The sequence below is a fragment of the Ranitomeya imitator genome, chromosome 5 (assembly GCF_032444005.1).
Source record: "Ranitomeya imitator isolate aRanImi1 chromosome 5, aRanImi1.pri, whole genome shotgun sequence".
In the NCBI taxonomy this organism is placed as follows: Eukaryota; Metazoa; Chordata; class Amphibia; order Anura; family Dendrobatidae; genus Ranitomeya; species Ranitomeya imitator.
Window position 1 is genome coordinate 2,027,368 of NC_091286.1, and position 24,340 is coordinate 2,051,707.

The 24,340-nt window shown below is 50.6% G+C and overlaps 1 protein-coding gene across 1 annotated transcript in view; it reads left to right on the plus strand.

The window, feature by feature from the left end:
• The first annotated feature begins 11,028 nt into the window (after positions 1–11,028).
• ABCC8 (ATP binding cassette subfamily C member 8) overlaps positions 11,029–24,340 on the plus strand; it is a 434,375-nt gene continuing 421,063 nt past the window's right edge. The window contains exon 1 of the mRNA XM_069768187.1: positions 11,029–11,499. Within this exon, the coding sequence (XP_069624288.1) occupies positions 11,352–11,499 (148 nt within the window). The 5' untranslated portion in view covers positions 11,029–11,351. The remainder of the gene's footprint in view (positions 11,500–24,340) is intronic.

The following is a 24,340-nucleotide window of genomic DNA, read 5'->3' on the forward strand; positions in this document are numbered from 1 at the left end:
GAGACCCCAGATATACCAGGAGGGGACCCCAGATATACCAGGAGGAGACCCCAGATATACCAGGAGGGGACCCCAGATATAGCAGGAGGAGACCCCAGATATACCAGGAGGGGACCCCAGATATAGCAGGAGGAGACCCCAGATATACCAGGAGGGGACCCCAGATATACCAGGAGGAGACCCCGGATATACCAGGAGGAGACCCCAGATATACCAGGAGGAGGAGACCCCAGATATACCAGGAGGAGACCCCAGATATACCAGGAGAAGACCCCAGATATACCAGGAGGAGACCCCAGATATACCAGGAGAAGACCCCAGATATACCAGGAGGAGACCCCAGATATAGCAGGAGGAAGGGACCCCAGATATACCAGGAGGAGACCCCAGATATACCAGGAGGGGACCCCAGATATACCAGGAGGAGACCCCAGATATAGCAGGAGGAGACCCCAGATATACCAGGAGGGGACCCCAGATATACCAGGAGGAGGAGACCCCAGATATACCAGGAGGAGACCCCAGATATACCAGGAGGAGACCCCAGATATACCAGGAGAAGACCCCAGATATACCAGAAGGAGACCACAGATATACCAGGAGACCCCAGATATAGCAGGAGGAAGGGACCCCAGATATACCAGGAGGAGACCCCAGATATAGCAGGAGGAGACCCCAGATATACCAGGAGGGGACCCCAGATATACCAGGAGGAGGAGACCCCAGATATACCAGGAGGAGACCCCAGATATACCAGGAGGAGACCCCAGATATACCAGGAGGAGGAGACCCCAGATATACCAGGAGGAGACCCCGGATATACCAGGAGGAGGAGACCCCAGATATACCAGGAGGAGACCCCAGATATACCAGGAGGAGGAGACCCCAGATATACTAGGAGGAGACCCCAGATATACCAGGAGGAGACCCCAGATATAGCAGGAGGAGACCCCAGATATAGCAGGAGGGGACCCCGGATATACCAGGAGGAGACCCCAGATATACCAGGAGGAGACCCCAGATATAGCAGGAGGAGACCCCAGATATACCAGGAGGAGACCCCAGATATACCAGGAGGGGACCCCAGATATAGCAGGAGGAGACCCCAGATATAGCAGGAGGAGACCCCAGATATACCAGGAGGAGGGGACCTCAGATATACCAGGAGGAGGAGACCCCAGATATAGCAGGAGGAGACCCCAGATATACCAGGAGGAGGAGACCCCAGATATACCAGGAGGAGGAGACCCCAGATATAGCAGGAGGAGACCCCAGATATACCAGGAGGAGACCCCAGATATACCAGGAGGAGACCCCAGATATAGCAGGAGGAGACCCCAGATATAGCAGGAGGAGACCCCAGATATACCAGGAGGAGGGGACCTCAGATATACCAGGAGGAGACCCCAGATATACCAGGAGGAGACCCCAGATATACCAGGAGGGGACCCCAGATATACCAGGAGGAGGAGACCCCAGATATACCAGGAGGAGACCCCAGATATACCAGGAGGAGACCCCAGATATACCAGGAGGAGACCCCAGATATAGCAGGAGGAGACCCCAGATATACCAGGAGGAGACCCCAGATATACCAGGAGGAGACCCCAGATATAGCAGGAGGAGACCCCAGATATACCAGGAGGAGACCCCAGATATACCAGGAGGAGACCCCAGATATAGCAGGAGGAGACCCCAGATATATCAGGAGGAGACCCTAGATATAGCAGGAGGAGACCCCAGATATACCAGGAGGAGACCCCAGATATAGCAGGAGGAGACCCCAGATATATCAGGAGGAGACCCCAGATATAGCAGGAGGAGACCCCAGATATATCAGGAGGAGACCCCAGATATAGCAGGAGGAGGAGACCCCGGATATACCAGGAGGAGACCCCAGATATACCAGGAGGAGACCCCAGATATAGCAGGAGGAGACCCCAGATATATCAGGAGGAGACCCCAGATATAGCAGGAGTAGACCCCAGATATACCAGGAGGAGACCCCAGATATACCAGGAGGAGACCCCAGATATAGCAGGAGGAGACCCCAGATATACCAGGAGGAGACCCCAGATATAGCAGGAGGAGACCCCAGATATATCAGGAGGAGACCCCAGATATAGCAGGAGGAGGAGACCCCGGATATACCAGGAGGAGACCCCAGATATACCAGGAGGAGACCCGAGATATAGCAGGAGGAGACCCCAGATATATCAGGAGGAGACCCCAGATATAGCAGGAGTAGACCCCAGATATACCAGGAGGAGACCCCGGATATAGCAGGAGGAGACCCCAGATATACCAGGAGGAGACCCCAGATATACCAGGAGGAGACCCCAGATATACCAGGAGGAGACCCCAGATATAGCAGGAGGAGACCCCAGATATACCAGGAGGAGACCCCAGATATACCAGGAGGAGACCCCAGATATACCAGGAGGAGACCCCAGATATAGCAGGAGGAGACCCCAGATATATCAGGAGGAGACCCCAGATATACCAGGAGGAGGAGACCCCAGATATACCAGGAGGAGACCCCAGATATAGCAGGAGGAGACCCCAGATATATCAGGAGGAGACCCCAGATATACCAGGAGGAGGAGACCCCAGATATACCAGGAGGAGACCCCAGATATAGCAGGAGGAGACCCCAGATATTCCAGGAGGAGACCCCAGATATACCAGGAGGAGACCCCAGATATATCAGGAGGAGACCCCAGATATACCAGGAGGAGACCCCAGATATACCAGGAGGAGACCCCAGATATACCAGGAGGAGACCCCAGATATACCAGGAGGAGACCCCGGATATACCAGGAGGAGACCCCAGATATACCAGGAGGAGGTGACCCCAGATATAGCAGGAGGAGACCCCAGATATAGCAGGAGGAGACCCCAGATATACCAGGAGGAGACCCCAGATATACCAGGAGGAGACCCCAGATATATCAGGAGGAGACCCCAGATATACCAGGAGGAGACCCCAGATATACCAGGAGGAGACCCCAGATATACCAGGAGGAGACCCCGGATATACCAGGAGGAGACCCCGGATATACCAGGAGGAGGTGACCCCAGATATAGCAGGAGGAGACCCCAGATATAGCAGGAGGAGACCCCAGATATAGCAGGAGGAGACCCCAGATATAGCAGGAGGAGACCCCAGATATAGCAGGAGGAGACCCCAGATATACCAGGAGGAGACCCCAGATATACCAGGAGGAGACCCCAGATATACCAGGAGGAGACCCCAGATATAGCAGGAGGAGACCCCAGATATAGCAGGAGGAGACCCCAGATATACCAGGAGGAGACCCCAGATATACCAGGAGGAGACCCCAGATATAGCAGGAGGAGACCCCAGATATACCAGGAGGAGACCCCGGATATACCAGGAGGATACCCGAGATATAGCAGGAGGAGACCCCAGATATAGCAGGAGGAGACCCCAGATATACCAGGAGGAGACCCCAGATATACCAGGAGGAGACCCCAGATATAGCAGGAGGAGGAGACCCCAGATATACCAGGAGAAGACCCCAGATATACCAGGAGAAGACCCCAGATATACCAGGAGAAGACCCCAGATATACCAGGAGAAGACCCCAGATATACCAGGAGGAGACCCCAGATATACCAGGAGGAGACCCCAGATATACCAGGAGGGGACCCCAGATATACCAGGAGGAGACCCCAGATATACCAGGAGGAGACCCCGGATATACCAGGAGGAGACCCCAGATATACCAGGAGACCCCAGATATAGCAGGAGGAGGAGACCCCAGATATACCAGGAGGAGACCCCGGATATACCAGGAGGAGACCCCAGATATACCAGGAGGAGACCCCAGATATACCAGGAGGAGACCCCAGATATACCAGGAGGAGACCCCAGATATACCAGGAGGAGACCCCAGATATACCAGGAGAAGACCCCAGATATACCAGGAGGAGGAGACCCCAGATATACCAGGAGGAGACCCCAGATATACCAGGAGGAGACCCCAGATATAGCAGGAGGAGACCCCAGATATACCAGGAGAAGACCCCAGATATACCAGGAGGAGACCCCAGATATACCAGGAGGAGACCCCAGATATACCAGGAGGAGACCCCAGATATACCAGGAGAAGACCCCAGATATACCAGGAGGAGACCCCAGATATACCAGGAGGAGACCCCAGATATAGCAGGAGGAGGAGACCCCAGATATACCAGGAGGAGACCCCAGATATACCAGGAGGAGGAGACCCCAGATATACCAGGAGGAGACCCCAGATATAGCAGGAGGAGACCCCAGATATAGCAGGAGGAGACCCCAGATATACCAGGAGGAGACCCCGGATATACCAGGAGGATACCCGAGATATAGCAGGAGGAGACCCCAGATATAGCAGGAGGAGACCCCAGATATACCAGGAGGAGACCCCAGATATACCAGGAGGAGACCCCAGATATACCAGGAGGAGACCCCAGATATACCAGGAGGAGACCCCAGATATAGCAGGAGGAGACCCCAGATATACCAGGGAGACCCCAGATATAGCAGGAGGAGACCCCAGATATACCAGGAGGAGACCCCAGATATACCAGGAGGAGACCCCAGATATACCAGGAGGAGACCCCAGATATACCAGGAGGAGACCCCAGATATACCAGGAGGAGACCCCAGATATAGCAGGAGGAGGAGACCCCAGATATACCAGGAGGAGACCCCAGATATACCAGGAGGAGGTGACCCCAGATATAGCAGGAGGAGACCCCAGATATAGCAGGAGGAGACCCCAGATATAGCAGGAGGAGACCCCAGATATAGCAGGAGGAGACCCCAGATATACCAGGAGGAGACCCCAGATATTCCAGGAGGAGACCCCAGATATAGCAGGAGGAGACCCCAGATATACCAGGAGGAGACCCCAGATATAGCAGGAGGAGGAGACCCCAGATATACCAGGAGGAGACCCCAGATATACCAGGAGGAGGTGACCCCAGATATAGCAGGAGGAGACCCCAGATATAGCAGGAGGAGACCCCAGATATAGCAGGAGGAGACCCCAGATATAGCAGGAGGAGACCCCAGATATACCAGGAGGAGACCCCAGATATACCAGGAGGAGACCCCAGATATAGCAGGAGGAGACCCCAGATATACCAGGAGGAGGTGACCCCAGATATACCAGGAGGAGACCCCAGATATAGCAGGAGGAGACCCCAGATATACCAGGAGGAGACCCCAGATATAGCAGGAGGAGACCCCAGATATACCAGGAGGAGACCCCAGATATACCAGGAGGAGACCCCAGATATACCAGGAGGAGACCCCGGATATACCAGGAGGAGACCCCGGATATACCAGGAGGATACCCCAGATATACCAGGAGGAGACCCCAGATATACCAGGAGGAGACCCCGGATATACCAGGAGGATACCCGAGATATAGCAGGAGGAGACCCCAGATATAGCAGGAGGAGACCCCAGATATACCAGGAGGAGACCCCAGATATAGCAGGAGGAGACCCCAGATATAGCAGGAGGAGACCCCAGATATACCAGGAGGAGACCCCAGATATACCAGGAGGAGACCCCAGATATACCAGGAGGAGACCCCAGATATAGCAGGAGGAGACCCCAGATATAGCAGGAGGAGACCCCGGATATACCAGGAGGAGACCCCAGATATAGCAGGAGGAGACCCCAGATATAGCAGGAGGAGACCCCAGATATACCAGGAGGAGACCCCAGATATACCAGGAGGAGACCCCAGATATACCAGGAGAAGACCCCAGATATACCAGGAGGAGACCCCAGATATACCAGGAGGAGACCCCAGATATAGCAGGAGGAGGAGACCCCAGATATACCAGGAGGAGACCCCAGATATACCAGGAGGAGGAGACCCCAGATATACCAGGAGGAGACCCCGGATATACCAGGAGGAGACCCCAGATATACCAGGAGACCCCAGATATAGCAGGAGGAGGAGACCCCAGATATACCAGGAGGAGACCCCAGATATACCAGGAGGAGACACCGGATATACCAGGAGGAGACCCCAGATATACCAGGAGGAGACCCCAGATATACCAGGAGGGGACCCCAGATATACCAGGAGGAGACCCCAGATATACCAGGAGGAGACCCCAGATATAGCGGGAGGAGACCCCAGATATACCAGGAGGAGACCCCAGATATAGCAGGAGGAGACCCCAGATATACCAGGAGGAGACCCCAGATATACCAGGAGGAGGAGACCCCAGATATAGCAGGAGGAGACCCCAGATATACCAGGAGGAGACCCCAGATATACCAGGAGGAGACCCCAGATATACCAGGAGGAGACCCCAGATATACCAGGAGGAGACCCCAGATATACCAGGAGGAGACCCCAGATATACCAGGAGGAGACCCCAGATATACCAGGAGACCCCAGATATACCAGGAGGAGACCCCAGATATAGCAGGAGGAGGAGACCCCAGATATACCAGGAGGAGACCCCAGATATAGCAGGAGGAGGAGACCCCAGATATACCAGGAGGAGACCCCAGATATACCAGGAGGAGACCCCAGATATAGCAGGAGGAGACCCCAGATATACCAGGAGGAGACCACGGATATACCAGGAGGAGACCCCAGATATACCAGGAGGAGACCCCAGATATTCCAGGAGGAGGAGACCCCAGATATACCAGGAGGAGACCCCAGATATACCAGGAGGGGACCCCAGATATACCAGGAGAAGACCCCAGATATACCAGGAGGAGGAGACCCCAGATATACCAGGAGGAGACCCCAGATATACCAGGAGGGGACCCCAGATATACCAGGAGAAGACCCCAGATATACCAGGAGGAGACCACGGATATACCAGGAGGGGACCCCAGATATACCAGGAGGAGACCCCAGATATTCCAGGAGGAGGAGACCCCAGATATACCAGGAGGAGACCCCAGATATACCAGGAGGGGACCCCAGATATAGCAGGAGGGGACCCCAGATATACCAGGAGGAGACCCCAGATATACCAGGAGGAGACCCCGGATATACCAGGAGGAGGAGACCCCAGATATACCAGGAGGAGACCCCAGATATACCAGGAGGGGACCCCAGATATACCAGGAGAAGACCCCAGATATACCAGGAGGAGGAGACCCCAGATATACCAGGAGGAGACCCCAGATATACCAGGAGGAGACCCCAGATATAGCAGGAGGAGACCCCAGATATACCAGGAGGAGACCCCAGATATAGCAGGAGGAGGAGACCCCAGATATACCAGGAGGAGACCCCAGATATACCAGGAGGAGACCCCGGATATACCAGGAGGAGACCCCAGATATACCAGGAGGAGACCCCAGATATACCAGGAGGGGACCCCAGATATACCAGGAGGAGACCCCAGATATACCAGGAGGAGACCCCAGATATAGCAGGAGGAGACCCCAGATATACCAGGAGGAGACCCCAGATATAGCAGGAGGAGACCCCAGATATACCAGGAGGAGACCCCAGATATACCAGGAGGAGGAGACCCCAGATATAGCAGGAGGAGACCCCAGATATACCAGGAGGAGACCCCAGATATACCAGGAGGAGACCCCAGATATACCAGGAGGAGACCCCAGATATACCAGGAGGAGACCCCAGATATACCAGGAGACCCCAGATATACCAGGAGGAGACCCCAGATATACCAGGAGGAGACCCCAGATATACCAGGAGGAGACCCCAGATATAGCAGGAGGAGGAGACCCCAGATATACCAGGAGGAGACCCCAGATATAGCAGGAGGAGGAGACCCCAGATATACCAGGAGGAGACCCCAGATATACCAGGAGGAGACCCCAGATATAGCAGGAGGAGACCCCAGATATACCAGGAGAAGACCCCAGATATACCAGGAGGAGACCCCAGATATACCAGGAGGAGACCCCAGATATACCAGGAGGAGACCCCAGATATTCCAGGAGGAGGAGACCCCAGATATACCAGGAGGAGACCCCAGATATACCAGGAGGAGACCCCAGATATACCAGGAGGGGACCCCAGATATACCAGGAGAAGACCCCGGATATACCAGGAGGAGACCCCAGATATACCAGGAGGAGACCCCGGATATACCAGGAGGAGACCCCAGATATACCAGGAGGAGACCCCAGATATACCAGGAGGGGACCCCAGATATACCAGGAGAAGACCCCAGATATACCAGGAGGAGACCCCGGATATACCAGGAGGGGACCCCAGATATACCAGGAGAAGACCCCGGATATACCAGGAGGAGACCTCGGATATACCAGGAGGAGACCCCGGATATACCAGGAGGAGACCCCAGATATACCAGGAGGAGACCCCAGATATACCAGGAGGAGACCCCAGATATAGCAGGAGGAGACCCCAGATATACCAGGAGGAGGAGACCCCAGATATACCAGGAGGAGGAGACCCCAGATATACCAGGAGGAGACCCCAGATATACCAGGAGGAGACCCCAGATATAGCAGGAGGAGACCCCAGATATACCAGGAGGATACCCCGGATATACCAGGAGGAGACCCCGGATATACCAGGAGGAGGAGACCCCAGATATACCAGGAGGAGACCCCAGATATACCAGGAGGAGACCCCAGATATAGCAGGAGGAGACCCCAGATATACCAGGAGAAGACCCCAGATATACCAGGAGGAGACCCCAGATATACCAGGAGGAGACCCCAGATATACCAGGAGGAGGAGACCCCAGATATACCAGGAGGAGACCCCAGATATACCAGGAGGAGACCCCATATAGCAGGATGAGACCCCAGATATACCAGGAGGAGACCCCAGATATACCAGGAGGAGATCCCATATAGCAGGATGAGACCCCGGATATACCAGGAGGAGACCCCAGATATACCAGGAGGAGACCCCAGATATACCAGGAGGAGACCCCAGATATACCAGGAGGAGGAGACCCCAGATATACCAGGAGAAGACCCCAGATATACCAGGAGGAGACCCCAGATATACCAGGAGGAGACCCCATATAGCAGGATGAGACCCCAGATATACCAGGAGGAGAACCCAGATATACCAGGAGGAGGAGACCCCAGATATACCAGGAGAAGACCCCAGATATACCAGGAGGAGACCCCAGATATACCAGGAGGAGACCCCAGATATAGCAGGAGGAGACCCCAGATATACCAGGAGGAGGAGACCCCAGATATACCAGGAGGAGACCCCAGATATACCAGGAGGAGACCCCAGATATACCAGGAGGAGACCCCAGATATACCAGGAGGAGACCCCAGATATACCAGGAGGAGACCCCAGATATACCAGGAGGAGACCCCAGATATACCAGGAGGAGACCCCAGATATACCAGGAGGAGACCCCGGATATACCAGGAGGAGACCCCAGATATACCAGGAGGAGACCCCAGATATACCAGGAGGAGGAGACACCAGATATAGCAGGAGGAGACCCCAGATATAGCAGGAGGAGACCCCAGATATACCAGGAGGAGACCCCAGATATACCAGGAGAAGACCCCAGATATACCAGGAGGAGACCCCAGATATACCAGGAGGAGACCCCAGATATAGCAGGAGGAGGAGACCCCAGATATACCAGGAGGAGACCCCAGATATACCAGGAGGAGACCCCAGATATACCAGGAGGAGACCCCAGATATACCAGGAGGAGACCCCAGATATACCAGGAGGAGACCCCAGATATAGCAGGAGGAGACCCCAGATATACCAGGAGGAGACCCCAGATATACCAGGAGGAGACCCCAGATATACCAGGAGGAGACCCCAGATATAGCAGGAGGAGGAGACCCCAGATATACCAGGAGGAGACCCCAGATATACCAGGAGGAGACCCCAGATATACCAGGAGGAGACCCCAGATATACCAGGAGGAGACCCCAGATATAGCAGGAGGAGACCCCAGATATACCAGGAGGAGACCCCAGATATACCAGGAGGAGACCCCAGATATACCAGGAGGAGACCCCAGATATACCAGGAGGAGACCCCAGATATAGCAGGAGGAGACCCCAGATATACCAGGAGGAGACCCCAGATATACCAGGAGGAGACCCCAGATATAGCAGGAGGAGACCCCAGATATACCAGGAGGAGACCCCAGATATACCAGGAGGAGGAGACCCCAGATATACCAGGAGGAGGAGACCCCAGATATACCAGGAGGAGACCCCAGATATAGCAGGAGGAGACCCCAGATATACCAGGAGGAGGAGACCCCAGATATACCAGGAGGAGACCCCAGATATACCAGGAGGAGACCCCAGATATAGCAGGAGGAGGAGACCCCAGATATACCAGGAGGAGACCCCAGATATACCAGGAGGAGACCCCAGATATACCAGGAGGAGACCCCAGATATACCAGGAGGAGACCCCAGATATAGCAGGAGGAGACCCCAGATATACCAGGAGGAGACCCCAGATATACCAGGAGGAGACCCCAGATATACCAGGAGGAGACCCCAGATATACCAGGAGGAGACCCCAGATATAGCAGGAGGAGACCCCAGATATACCAGGAGGAGACCCCAGATATACCAGGAGGAGACCCCAGATATACCAGGAGGAGACCCCAGATATACCAGGAGGAGACCCCAGATATAGCAGGAGGAGACCCCAGATATACCAGGAGGAGACCCCAGATATACCAGGAGGAGACCCCAGATATACCAGGAGGAGACCCCAGATATACCAGGAGGAGACCCCAGATATACCAGGAGGGGACCCCAGATATACCAGGAGGAGACCCCAGATATACCAGGAGGAGACCCCAGATATACCAGGAGGAGACCCCAGATATACCAGGAGGAGACCCCAGATATACCAGGAGGAGACCCCAGATATACCAGGAGAAGACCCCAGATATAGCAGGAGGAGACCCCAGATATACCAGGGAGACCCCAGATATAGCAGGAGGAGACCCCAGATATACCAGGAGGAGACCCCAGATATACCAGGAGGGGACCCCAGATATACCAGGAGGAGGTGACCCCGCTCCGGCTCCGCCTTCTCCTTCCAGTGATGGAGGCTCCGCCTGTGCTCCCTGCTCTGGTCGCGCTCGCCCGGTAGAGCTGCCGCCGGTTCCCGGTCAGCATTCTCCGGTCTCCGGTCACCAGTCTCCGTTCCCCGGTCACCATTCTCCGGTCCCCGGTCACCATTCTCCGGTCCCCGGTCACCATTCTCCGGTCCCCGGTCACCATTCTCCGGTCCCCGTTCTCCGGTCCCCGGTCTTCAGTCCCCGGTCCCCATTCTCCGGTCCCCGGTCTTCAGTCCCCGGTCCCCGGTCACCATTCTCCGGTCCCCGGTCACCATGCCTCTGGCTTTCTGCGGCAGCGACAACCGCTCCAACCCCTACAATGTGGACGGCGGCGTCCTGAACAACGGCTGCTTCGTGGACGCCCTGAACGTGGTGCCGCATGTGTTCCTCCTCTTCATCACCTTCCCCATCCTCTTCATCGGTGAGTGCGGCCCCGTGTACAGTGTGTGTATATATATATATGTGTGTGAGTGTGTGTACAGTGTATATATATACAGTATGTATGTGTGCATCGGGTATTCTAGAATATGCATGTAGTATATTGCCCAGCCACGTAGTATATTGCCCAGCCACGTAGTATATTGCCCAGCCACGTAGTATATTGCCCAGCCACGTAGTATATTGCCCAGCTACATAGTATATTGCCCAGCCACGTAGTATATTGCCCAGCTACATAGTATATTGCCCAGCCACGTAGTATATTGTCCAGCCACGTAGTATATTGCCCAGCCACGTAGTATATTGCCCAGCCACGTAGTATATTGCCCAGCCACGTAGTATATTGCCCAGCTACATAGTATATTGCCCAGCCACGTAGTATATTGCCCAGCTACATAGTATATTGCCCAGCCACGTAGTATATTGCCCAGCTACATAGTATATTGCCCAGCCACGTAGTATATTGCTCAGCCACGTAGTATATTGCCCAGCTACATAGTATATTGCCCAGCCACGTAGTATATTGCCCAGCCACGTAGTATATTGCCCAGCTACATAGTATATTGCCCAGCCACGTAGTATATTGCTCAGCCACGTAGTATATTGCCCAGCCACGTAGTATATTGCCCAGCCACGTAGTATATTGCCCAGCCACGTAGTATATTGCCCAGCCACGTAGTATATTGCCCAGCCACGTAGTATATTGCCCAGCCACGTAGTATATTACCCAGCCACATAGTACATTGCCCAGTCACGTAGTATATTGCACAGCCCACGTAGTATATTGCCCAGTCATGTAGTATATTGCCCAGCCACATAGTATATTGCTCAGCCACGTAGTATATTGCCCAGTTACGTAGTATATTGCACAGCCACATAGTATATCCACGTAGTATATTGCACAGCCACGTAGTATATTGCCCAGTCATGTAGTATATTGCCCAGCCACATAGTATATTGCTCAGCCACGTAGTATATTGCCCAGTTACGTAGTATATTGCACAGCCACATAGTATATCCACGTAGTATATTGCACAGCCACGTAGTATATTGCCCAGTCATGTAGAATATTGCCCAGCCACGTAGTATATTGCTCAGCCACGTAGTATATTGCCCAGTTACGTAGTATATTGCACAGCCACATAGTATATCCACGTAGTATATTGCACAGCCACGTAGTATATTGCCCAGTCATGTAGTATATTGCCCAGTCACATAGTATATTGCCCAGCCACGTAGTATATGGCCAGTCACGTATATTGCCCAGCCACGTAGTTTATAATAGTGGCCACGCAGTATATAGCACAGCCCACATAGTATATAACACTGCCTATGTAGTATATAGCAGCCACGCGGTATATAACACGGCCCACGTAGTATACAGCAGTGTGGGCACCATATCCCTGTTAAAAAAAATAATTAAAATAAAAAATAGTTATATACTCACCCGCCAGGATCGAATACAGCGAGGCTCTGGCGCAGGCAATGAGCGCGCGGCTGCTGCCATCTTCCATTTGCAGGATGCATTGCGAAATTACCCAGATGAGTTAGTGGTCTCGTGAGTCCGTAACGCCGGCATTAACCCTGTGTGAGCGGTGACTGGAGGGGAGTACGGAGCGGGCGCTGGGCACTGACTGCGGGGAGTAGGGAGCGGCCATTTTCTTCCGGACTGTGCCCATTGCTGATTGGTCGTGGCTGTTTTGCCGAGACCAATCAGCGACTTGGATTCCATGACAGACAGAGGTCGCGACCAATGAATATCCATGACAGAAAGACAGAAGTGACCCTTAGACAATTATATAGTAGATGCGTGTATGTGTATACGGTGTATATGTGTGCGTGTGTATATATATATACTAGCTGAAGAGCCCAGCGTTGCCTGGGCATAGTAAATATCTGTGGTTAGTTATAGCACCTCACTTCTCTTATTTTCCCATCACGCCTCTCATTTTCCCCTCACTCCTCTCATTCCCCCCTAACACTTGTCATTTCGACCTCACATCTGTCATTTTCCGATCATTCCACTATTTTCCCTCACTCTTCTCATTTTGCACTCACACCTTTTCATTTTCACCTCACACCTCTCATTTTCACCTCAGTATATACATGTTTGTCATCTCCCTTATATATAGTATACACCTGTATGTCATCTCCTGTATTTAGTATATACCTGTATGTCATCTCCCCTGCATATATTATATACCTGCTGTGTCATCTCCCCTGTATATAGTATATACCTGTATGTCATCTCCTATATATAGTATATACCTGTATGTCATCTCCTCCTATATATAGTATATACCTGTATGTCATCTCCTCCTGTATATAGTATATACCTGTGTGTCATCTCCCCTGTATATAGTATAAATCTGTGTGTCATCTCCCCTGTATATAGTATATACCTGTATGTCATCTCCTATATATAGTATATACCTGTATGTCATCTCCTCCTATATATAGTATATACCTGTATGTCATCTCCTCCTGTATATAGTATATACCTGTGTGTCATCTCACCTGTATATAGTATGTACCTGTATGTTATCTCCTCCTCTATATAGTACATAACTGTGTGTCATCTCTCCTGTATATAGTATATATCTGTGTGTCATCTCTCCTGTATATAGTATATACCTGTGTGTCATCTCCTCCTGTATTAGAGCTCGTTCACACATTATTTGCTCAGTATTTTTACCTCAGTATTTGTAAGCTAAATTGGCAGCCTGATAAATCCCCAGCCAACAGGAAGCCCTCCCCCCTGGCAGTATATATTAGCTCACACATACACATAATAGACAGGTCATGTGACTGACAGCTGCCGTATTTCCTATATGGTACATTTATTGCTCTTGTAGTTTGTCTGCTTATTAATCAGATTTTTATTTCTGAAGGATAATACCAGACTTGTGTGTGTTTTAGGGCGAGTTTCATATGTCAAGTTGTGTATGTTGAGTTGCATGTGGCGACTTTTTTGAGACGAGTTTTGTGTGGCGACATGCGTGTAGCAACTTTTTGTGTGTCGAGTTGCATGTGACAGGTTAGTGTAGCAAGTTGTGTGCAGCAAGTTTTGCGCATGGCGAGTTTTATGTGTGGTGCCTTTTGAGTATGTGCAAGTTTTGTGTTAGGCAACTTTTGCATGTGTTGCAACTTTTGTGCATGTGGCAATTTTTCCGTGTGTGCAAGTTTTGAGTGTGGCGAGTTTTCCCACGAGGTGAGTTTTGCATGTGGCGAGTATTACGCGTGGCGAGTTTTGAGCGGCGACCTTTGTGTATCGACTTTTATGTGGCGAGGTTGGTGTATGTGTGATGAAATGTGTGCTGAGGGTGATATGTGTTCAAGCACGTGGTAGTGTGTGGCGCATTTTGTGTGTGTGTTCATATCCCCGTGTGTGGTGAGTATCCCATGTCGGGGCCCCACCTTAGCAACTGTACGGTATATACTCTTTGGCGCCATCGCTCTCATTCTTTAAGTCCCCCTTGTTCACATCTGGCAGCTGTCAATTTGCCTCCAACACTTTTGGTAAAATATTTGGTAAAATATTTGAAGGGTTTCTGAGGGATGTTATTCTGGATTATCTCAATGAGAATAACTGTTTAACTCCATATCAGCATGGGTTTATGAGAAATCGCTCCTGTCAAACCAATCTAATCAGTTTTTATGAAGAGGTAAGCTATAGGCTGGACCACGGTGAGTCATTGGACGTGGTATATCTCGATTTTTCCAAAGCGTTTGATACCGTGCCGCACAAGAGGTTGGTACACAAAATGAGAATGCTTGGTCTGGGGGAAAATGTGTGTAAATGGGTTAGTAACTGGCTTAGTGATAGAAAGCAGAGGGTGGTTATAAATGGTATAGTCTCTAACTGGGTCGCTGTGACCAGTGGGGTACCGCAGGGGTCAGTATTGGGACCTGTTCTCTTCAACATATTCATTAATGATCTGGTAGAAGGTTTACACAGTAAAATATCGATATTTGCAGATGATACAAAACTATGTAAAGCAGTTAATACAAGAGAAGATAGTATTCTGCTACAGATGGATCTGGATAAGTTGGAAACTTGGGCTGAAAGGTGGCAGATGAGGTTTAACAATGATAAATGTAAGGTTATACACATGGGAAGAAGGAATCAATATCACCATTACACACTGAACGGGAAACCACTGGGTAAATCTGACAGGGAGAAGGACTTGGGGATCCTAGTTAATGATAAACTTACCTGGAGCAGCCAGTGCCAGGCAGCAGCTGCCAAGGCAAACAGGATCATGGGGTGCATTAAAAGAGGTCTGGATACACATGATGAGAGCATTATACTGCCTCTGTACAAATCCCTAGTTAGACCGCACATGGAGTACTGTGTCCAGTTTTGGGCACCGGTGCTCAGGAAGGATATAATGGAACTAGAGAGAGTACAAAGGAGGGCAACAAAATTAATAAAGGGGATGGGAGAACTACAATACCCAGATAGATTAGCGAAATTAGGATTATTTAGTCTAGAAAAAAGACGACTGAGGGGCGATCTAATAACCATGTATAAGTATATAAGGGGACAATACAAATATCTCGCTGAGGATCTGTTTATACCAAGGAAGGTGACGGGCACAAGGGGGCATTCTTTGCGTCTGGAGGAGAGAAGGTTTTTCCACCAACATAGAAGAGGATTCTTTACTGTTAGGGCAGTGAGAATCTGGAATTGCTTGCCTGAGGAGGTGGTGATGGCGAACTCAGTCGAGGGGTTCAAGAGAGGCCTGGATGTCTTCCTGGAGCAGAACAATATTGTATCATACAATTATTAGGTTCTGTAGAAGGACGTAGATCTGGGGATTTATTATGATGGAATATAGGCTGAACTGGATGGACAAATAGCTTTTTTCGGCCTTACTAACTATGTTACTATGTAACTATGTTACTTTTCCTTTCACTTTTTCCCCATTATGTAGATAGGGGCAAAATTGTTTGGTGAATTGGAAAGCGCGGGGTTAAAATTCCGTCTCTCAACATAGCCTATGACGCTCTCGGGGTCTAGACATGTGACTGTGCAAAATGTTGTGGCTGTAGCTGCGAAGGTGCAGATGCCAATCCCGGACACACACACAGACACACAGACACACATTCAGCTTTATATATTAGATATATATATATGTGTACAGTGTATATATACAGTACAGACAAAGTTTGGACACACCTTCTCATTTAAAGATTGTTCTGTTCTGTATTTTCATGACTATGAAAATTGTACATTCACACTGAAGGCATCAAAACTATGAATTAAGACATGTGGAATTATAAACTTAACAAAAAAGTGTGAAACAACTGAAATTATGTCTTATATTCTAGGTTCTTCAAAGTAGCCACCTTTTGCTTTGATGACTGCTTTGCACACTCTTGGCATTCTTTTGATGAGCTTCAAGAGGTAGTCACCAGGAATGGTCTTCCAACAATCTTGGAGGAGTTCCCAGAGATGCTTAGCACTTGTTGGCCCTTTTGCCTTCACTCTCCGATCCAGCTCACCCCAAACCATCTCGATTGGGTTCAGGTCTGGTGACTGGAGGCCAGGTCATCTGGCGTAGCCCCCATCACTCTCCTTCTTGGTCAAATAGCCCTTACACAGCCTGGAGGAGTGTTTGGGGTCATTGTCCTGTTGAAAAATAAATGATGGTCCAACTAAACGCAAACCGGATAGAATAGCATGCCGCTGCAAGATGCTGGGGTAGCCATGCTGGTTCAGTATGCCTTCAATTTTGAATAAATCCCCAACAGTGTCACCAGCAAAGCCCCCCCACACCATCACACCTCCTCCTCCATGCTTCACGGTGGGAACCAGGCATGTAGAGTCCATCCGTTCACCTTTTCTGCGTCGCACAAAGACACGGTGGTTGGAACCAAAGATCTCAAATTTGGACTCATCAGACCAAAGCACAGATTTCCACTGGTCTAATGTCCATTCCTTGTGTTCTTTAGCCCAAACAAGTCTCTTCTGCTTGTTGCCTGTCCTTAGCAGTGGTTTCCTAGCAGCTATTTTACCATGAAGGCTGCTGCACAAAGTCTCCTCTTAACAGTTGTTGTAGAGATGTGTCTGCTGCTAGAACTCTGTGTGGCATTGACCTGGTCTCTAATCTGAGCTGCTGTTAACCTGCGATTTCTGAGGCTGGTGACTCGGATAAACTTATCCTCAGAAGCAGAGGTGACTCTTGGTCTTCCTTTCCTGGGGCGGTCCTCGTGAGCCAGTTTCTTTGTAGCGCTTGCCATAATACAAATTCTAACAGTCTATTCAGTAGAACTATCAGCTGTGTATCCACCAGACTTCTGCTCAACACAACTGATGGTCCCAACCCCATTTATAAGGCAAGAAATCCCACTTATTAAACCTGACAGGGCACACCTGTGAAGTGAAGACCATTCCTGGTGACTACCTCTTGAAGCTCATCAAGAGAATGCCAAGAGTGTGCAAAGCAGTCATCAAAGCAAAAGGTGGCTACTTTGAAGAACCTAGAATATAAGACATATTTTCAGTTGTTTCACACTTTTTTGTTAAGTATATAATTCCACATGTGTTAATTCACAGTTTTGATGCCTTCAGTGTGAATGTGCAATTTTCATAGTCAGGAAATACAGAAAAATCTTTAAATGAGAAGGTGTGTCCAAACTTTTGGTCTGTACTGTACGTGTATGTGTGTACAGTGTATATATATATATATATATGTGTGTACAGTGTATATATCTGTTTGTGTGTACAGTGTGTGTGTAGTGTATGTGTAGTGTGTATATATATATGCGTGTGTGTGTACAGTGTGTGTGTGTGTACAGTGTATATGTGTGTGTGTACAGTGTGTGTGTGTACAGTGTATATGTGTGTGTGTACAGTGTGTGTGTGTGTGTGTGTGTACAGTGTATATATGTGTGTATGTGTGTACAGTGTGTGTGTGTTTGTGGTGTATGTATAGTGTGTATATATATATGTGTGTGTGTACAGTGTATATATGTGTGTGTACAGTGTATATATGTGTGTATGTGTGTACAGTGTGTGTGTAGTGTATGTGTAGTGTGTGTATATATATATATATATATATATATATATATATATATATATATGTGTGTGTGTGTACAGTGTATATATGTGTGTACAGTGTATATATGTGTACAGTGTATATATGTGTGTACAGTGTATATATGTGTACAGTGTATATATGTGTGTACAGTGTATATATGTGTGTACAGTGTATATATGTGTGTACAGTGTATATGTGTGTACAGTGTATATATGTGTGTACAGTGTATATGTGTGTACAGTGTATATATGTGTGTACAGTGTATATATGTGTGTACAGTGTGTGTGTGTGTACAGTGTATATATGTGTGTATGTGTGTACAGTGTGTGTGTGGTGTATGTGTAGTGTGTGTATATATATATATGTGTGTGTGTACAGTGTATATGTGTGTGTGTACAGTGTGTGTGTGTACAGTGTGTGTGTACAGTGTATATATGTGTGTACAGTGTATATATGTGTGTATGTGTGTACAGTGTGTGTGTGTGTGGTGTATGTGTAGTGTGTGTATATATATATATATATGTGTGTGTGTACAGTGTATATATGTGTGTACAGTGTATATATGTGTGTACAGTGTATATATGTGTGTATGTGTGTACAGTGTGTGTGTAGTGTATGTGTAGTGTGTGTATATATATATGTGTGTGTGTACAGTGTATATATGTGTGTACAGTGTATATATGTGTGTATGTGTGTACAGTGTGTGTGTGTGTGGTGTATGTGTAGTGTGTGTATATATATATATGTGTGTGTGTACAGTGTATATATGTGTGTACAGTGTATATATGTGTGTACAGTGTATATATGTGTACAGTGTATATATGTCTGTATGTGTGTACAGTGTGTGTGTAGTGTATGTGTAGTGTGTGTATATATATATGTGTGTGTACAGTGTATATATGTGTGTACAGTGTATATATGTGTGTACAGTGTATATATGTGTACAGTGTATATATGTCTGTATGTGTGTACAGTGTGTGTGTAGTGTATGTGTAGTGTGTGTATATATATATGTGTGTGTGTACAGTGTATATATGTGTGTACAGTGTATATATGTGTGTACAGTGTATATATGTGTGTACAGTGTATATATGTGTGTACAGTGTATATATGTGTGTACAGTGTGTGTGTGTGTGTGTGTAGTGTATACGACCTGAGTGTATATCTGACATACAGTCTGTATATACTGTGTCTCATGTATGACTGTATGTGTCACTGTACACACTGTGCAGAATCCTCAGCAGTGCGGCAGTCTCCAGATCTTCGCTCTCTGCACATTCCCCGACTCCTCCTGTGTAATCCTGCATGCTGATTGGACGGAGCAGGTCTTGGAGGGTCTTATCTTTTGCTCATCGTGGGGTTGATCTGGTTATTTTCAGCTATTTATTTTCGTGGTGCTGCGGCCTCCATATATGGGCCCCGCTCTGATGGATGTTGGGAGCGCTGGTTGTCAGTATACCCAGGACGTACTGACCTGACACCTGGCCAGAGTCTCCTCCACATGCGCTACATCTTCATCCTCATAGCCACCGCGCTCACTGATGCCTAGCAATGCCATGGACTCGTAGGTGGGATGGGCTGTAAGAAGAGGCCGAAGGGAAGGGGACGAAGGGCTGTAACAAGAGGCTGAAGGGCTGTAACAAGAGGCCGAAGGGAAGGGGACGAGGGGCTGTAACAAGAGGCTGAAGGGTTGGGGACGAGGGGCTGTAACAAGAGGCTGAAGGGCTGTAAGAAGAGGCCGAAGGGAAGGAGACGAGAGGCTGTAACAAGAGGCTGAGGGGCTGTAAGAAGAGGCTGAACGGCTGTAAGAAGAGGCCGAAGGGTAGGGAACGAGGGGCTGTAACAAGAGGCTGAGGGGCTGTAAGAAGAGGCCGAAGGGAAGGGGACGAGGGGCTGTAACAAGAGGCTGAAGGGCTGTAAGAATAGGCCGAAGGGAAGGGGACGAGGGGCTGTAACAAGAGGCTGAAGGGCTGTAACAAGAGGCCGAAGGGTTGGGGACGAGGGGCTGTAACAAGAGGCTGAAGGGCTGTAAGAAGAGGCCGAAGGGAAGGGGACGAGAGGCTGTAACAAGAGGCTGAGGGGCTGTAAGAAGAGGCTGAACGGCTGTAAGAAGAGGCCGAAGGGTAGGGAACGAGGGGCTGTAACAAGAGGCTGAGGGGCTGTAAGAAGAGGCCGAAGGGAAGGGGACGAGGGGCTGTAACAAGAGGCTGAAGGGCTGTAAGAATAGGCCGAAGGGAAGGGGACGAGGGGCTGTAACAAGAGGCTGAAGGGCGGTAAGAATAGGCCGAAGGGAAGGGGACGAGGGGCTGTAACAAGAGGCTGAAGGGCTGTAAGAAGAGGCCGAAGGGAAGGGGACGAGGGGCTGTAACAAGAGGCTGAAGGGCTGTAAGAATAGGCCGAAGGGAAGGGGACGAGGGGCTGTAACAAGAGGCTGAAGGGCTGTAAGAATAGGCCGAAGGGAAGGGGACGAGGGGCTGTAACAAGAGGCTGAAGGGCTGTAAGAATAGGCCGAATGGAAGGGGACGAGGGGCTGTAACAAGAGGCTGAAGGGCTGTAAGAAGAGGCCAAAGGGTAGGGGACGAGGGGCTGTAACAAGAGGCTGAGGGGCTGTAAGAAGAGGCCGAAGGGAAGGGGACGAGGGGCTGTAACAAGAGGCTGAAGGGCTGTAAGAATAGGCCGAAGGGAAGGGGACGAGGGGCTGTAACAAGAGGCTGAAGGGCTGTAAGAAGAGGCCGAAGGGAAGGGGACGAGGGGCTGTAACAAGAGGCTGAAGGGCTGTAAGAATAGGCCGAAGGGAAGGGGACGAGGGGCTGTAACAAGAGGCTGAAGGGCTGTAAGAAGAGGCCGAAGGGAAGGGGACGAGGGGCTGTAACAAGAGGCTGAAGGGCTGTAAGAATAGGCCGAAGGGAAGGGGACGAGGGGCTGTAACAAGAGGCTGAAGGGCTGTAAGAATAGGCCGAAGGGAAGGGGACGAGGGGCTGTAACAAGAGGCTGAAGGGCTGTAAGAATAGGCCGAAGGGAAGGGGACGAGGGGCTGTAACAAGAGGCTGAAGGGCTGTAAGAAGAGGCCGAAGGGAAGGGGACGAGGGGCTGTAACAAGAGGCTGAAGGGCTGTAAGAATAGGCCGAAGGGAAGGGGACGAGGGGCTGTAACAAGAGGCTGAAGGGCTGTAAGAATAGGCCGAAGGGAAGGGGACGAGGGGCTGTAACAAGAGGCTGAAGGGCTGTAAGAATAGGCCGAATGGAAGGGGACGAGGGGCTGTAACAAGAGGCTGAAGGGCTGTAAGAAGAGGCCAAAGGGTAGGGGACGAGGGGCTGTAACAAGAGGCTGAAGGGCTGTAAGAATAGGCCGAAGGGAAGGGGATGAGGGGCTGTAAGAAGAGGCTGAAGGGCTGTAAGAAGAGGCCGAAGGGTAGGGGATGAGGGGCTGTAACAAGAGGCTGAGGGGCTGTAAGAAGAGGCCGAAGGGAAGGGGACGAGGGGCTGTAAGAATAGGCCGAAGGGAAGGGGACGAGGGGCTGTAACAAGAGGCCGAGGGGCTGTAAGAATAGGCCGAAGGGAAGGGGATGAGGGGCTGTAACAAGAGGCTGAAGGGCTGTAAGAAGAGGCCAAAGGGTAGGGGACGAGGGGCTGTAACAAGAGGCTGAAGGGCTGTAAGAATAGGCCGAAGGGAAGGGGATGAGGGGCTGTAACAAGAGGCTGAAGGGCTGTAAGAATAGGCCGAAGGGAAGGGGACGAGGGGCTGTAACAAGAGGCTGAAGGGCTGTAAGAATAGGCCGAAGGGAAGGGGATGAGGGGCTGTAACAAGAGGCTGAAGGGCTGTAAGAAGAGGCCGAAGGGAAGGGGACGAGGGGCTGTAACAAGAGGCTGAAGGGCTGTAAGAATAGGCCGAAGGGAAGGGGATGAGGGGCTGTAACAAGAGGCTGAAGGGCTGTAAGAAGAGGCCGAAGGGAAGGGGACGAGGGGCTGTAACAAGAGGCTGAAGGGCTGTAAGAATAGGCCGAAGGGAAGGGGACGAGGGGCTGTAACAAGAGGCTGAAGGGCTGTAAGAATAGGCCGAAGGGAAGGGGATGAGGGGCTGTAACAAGAGGCTGAAGGGCTGTAAGAAGAGGCCAAAGGGTAGGGGACGAGGGGCTGTAACAAGAGGCTGAAGGGCTGTAAGAATAGGCCGAAGGGAAGGGGATGAGGGGCTGTAACAAGAGACTGAAGGGCTGTAAGAAGAGGCCGAAGGGTAGGGGACGAGGGGCTGTAACAAGAGGCTGAGGGGCTGTAAGAAGAGGCCGAAGGGAAGGGGACGAGGGGCTGTAACAAGAGGCTGAAGGGCTGTAAGAATAGGCCGATGGGAAGGGGACGAGGGGCTGTAACAAGAGGCTGAGGGGCTGTAAGAATAGGCCGAAGGAAAGGGGACGAGGGGCTGTAACAAGAGGCTGAACGGCTGTAAGAAGAGGCCGAAGGGTAGGGAACGAGGGGCTGTAACAAGAGGCTGAGGGGCTGTAAGAAGAGGCCGAAGGGAAGGGGACGAGGGGCTGTAACAAGAGGCTGAAGGGCTGTAAGAAGAGGCCGAAGGGAAGGGGACGAGGGGCTGTAACAAGAGGCTAAAGGGCTGTAAGAATAGGCCGAAGGGAAGGGGATGAGGGGCTGTAACAAGAGGCTGAAGGGCTGTAAGAAGAGGCCGAAGGGTAGGGAACGAGGGGCTGTAACAAGAGGCTGAGGGGCTGTAAGAAGAGGCCGAAGGGAAGGGGACGAGGGGCTGTAACAAGAGGCTGAAGGGCTGTAAGAAGAGGCCGAAGGGAAGGGGACGAGGGGCTGTAACAAGAGGCTAAAGGGCTGTAAGAATAGGCCGAAGGGAAGGGGATGAGGGGCTGTAACAAGAGGCTGAAGGGCTGTAAGAAGAGGCCGAAGGGTAGGGAACGAGGGGCTGTAACAAGAGGCTGAGGGGCTGTAAGAAGAGGCCGAAGGGAAGGGGACGAGGGGCTGTAACAAGAGGCTGAAGGGCTGTAAGAATAGGGCGAAGGGAAGGGGACAAGGGGCTGTAACAAGAGGCCGAGGGGCTGTAACAAGAGGCCGAGAGGCTGTAAGAAGAGGCCAAGGGGAAGTGGACAAGGGGTTTTAAGAAGAGACCGAGGGGAAAGGACTGGGGCTGTAACAAGAGGCAGAGGGCCTGTAAGAATGGCAGAGGGCCTGTAACCCTCCTCACCTCAGCCATGTTTCTGAGCACCTTGTACTTTTGTGTCTTGTTCAGTGGTGGTCTGCTCTGCCTCCTCACCTCGGCGGTGTCTCTGAGCATTGACCACTTCTTTTTCTCTCTCTCTCTTTCTTTCTCTCTTGCTCTTTCTTTCTCTCTCTCCCGCTTCCTTTCTCTCTTGCTCTTTCTTTCTCTTTCTCTCTTGCTCTTTCTTTCTCTCTTGCTCTTTCTTTCTCTCTCTCCCGCTTCCTTTCTCTCCCGCTTCCTTTCTCTCTCTCTTGCTTTCTCTTACTCTTGCTCTTTATTTCTCTCTTTCTCTCTCTCTTGCGCTCTTTCTCTCTCCCTCTGTCTCTGCTTTCTCCTTTGTTCTCTTTCTTGCTTTCTCTGCCGCTTTCTTTCTTTTTCTCGCTTTCTCTCTTAGGCTGGTTTCACATTTGCGTTTTTTGCCGCTGCGTTTTTCCGCAAAATAATAATAATAATAATCTTTATTTATATAGCGCCAACATATTCCGCAGCGCTTTACAGTTTAACAGTTTCAAACACAAAAGTCATAAGTAACAACGTTAACAATACAATAATTAAAGCAAAGTAAGC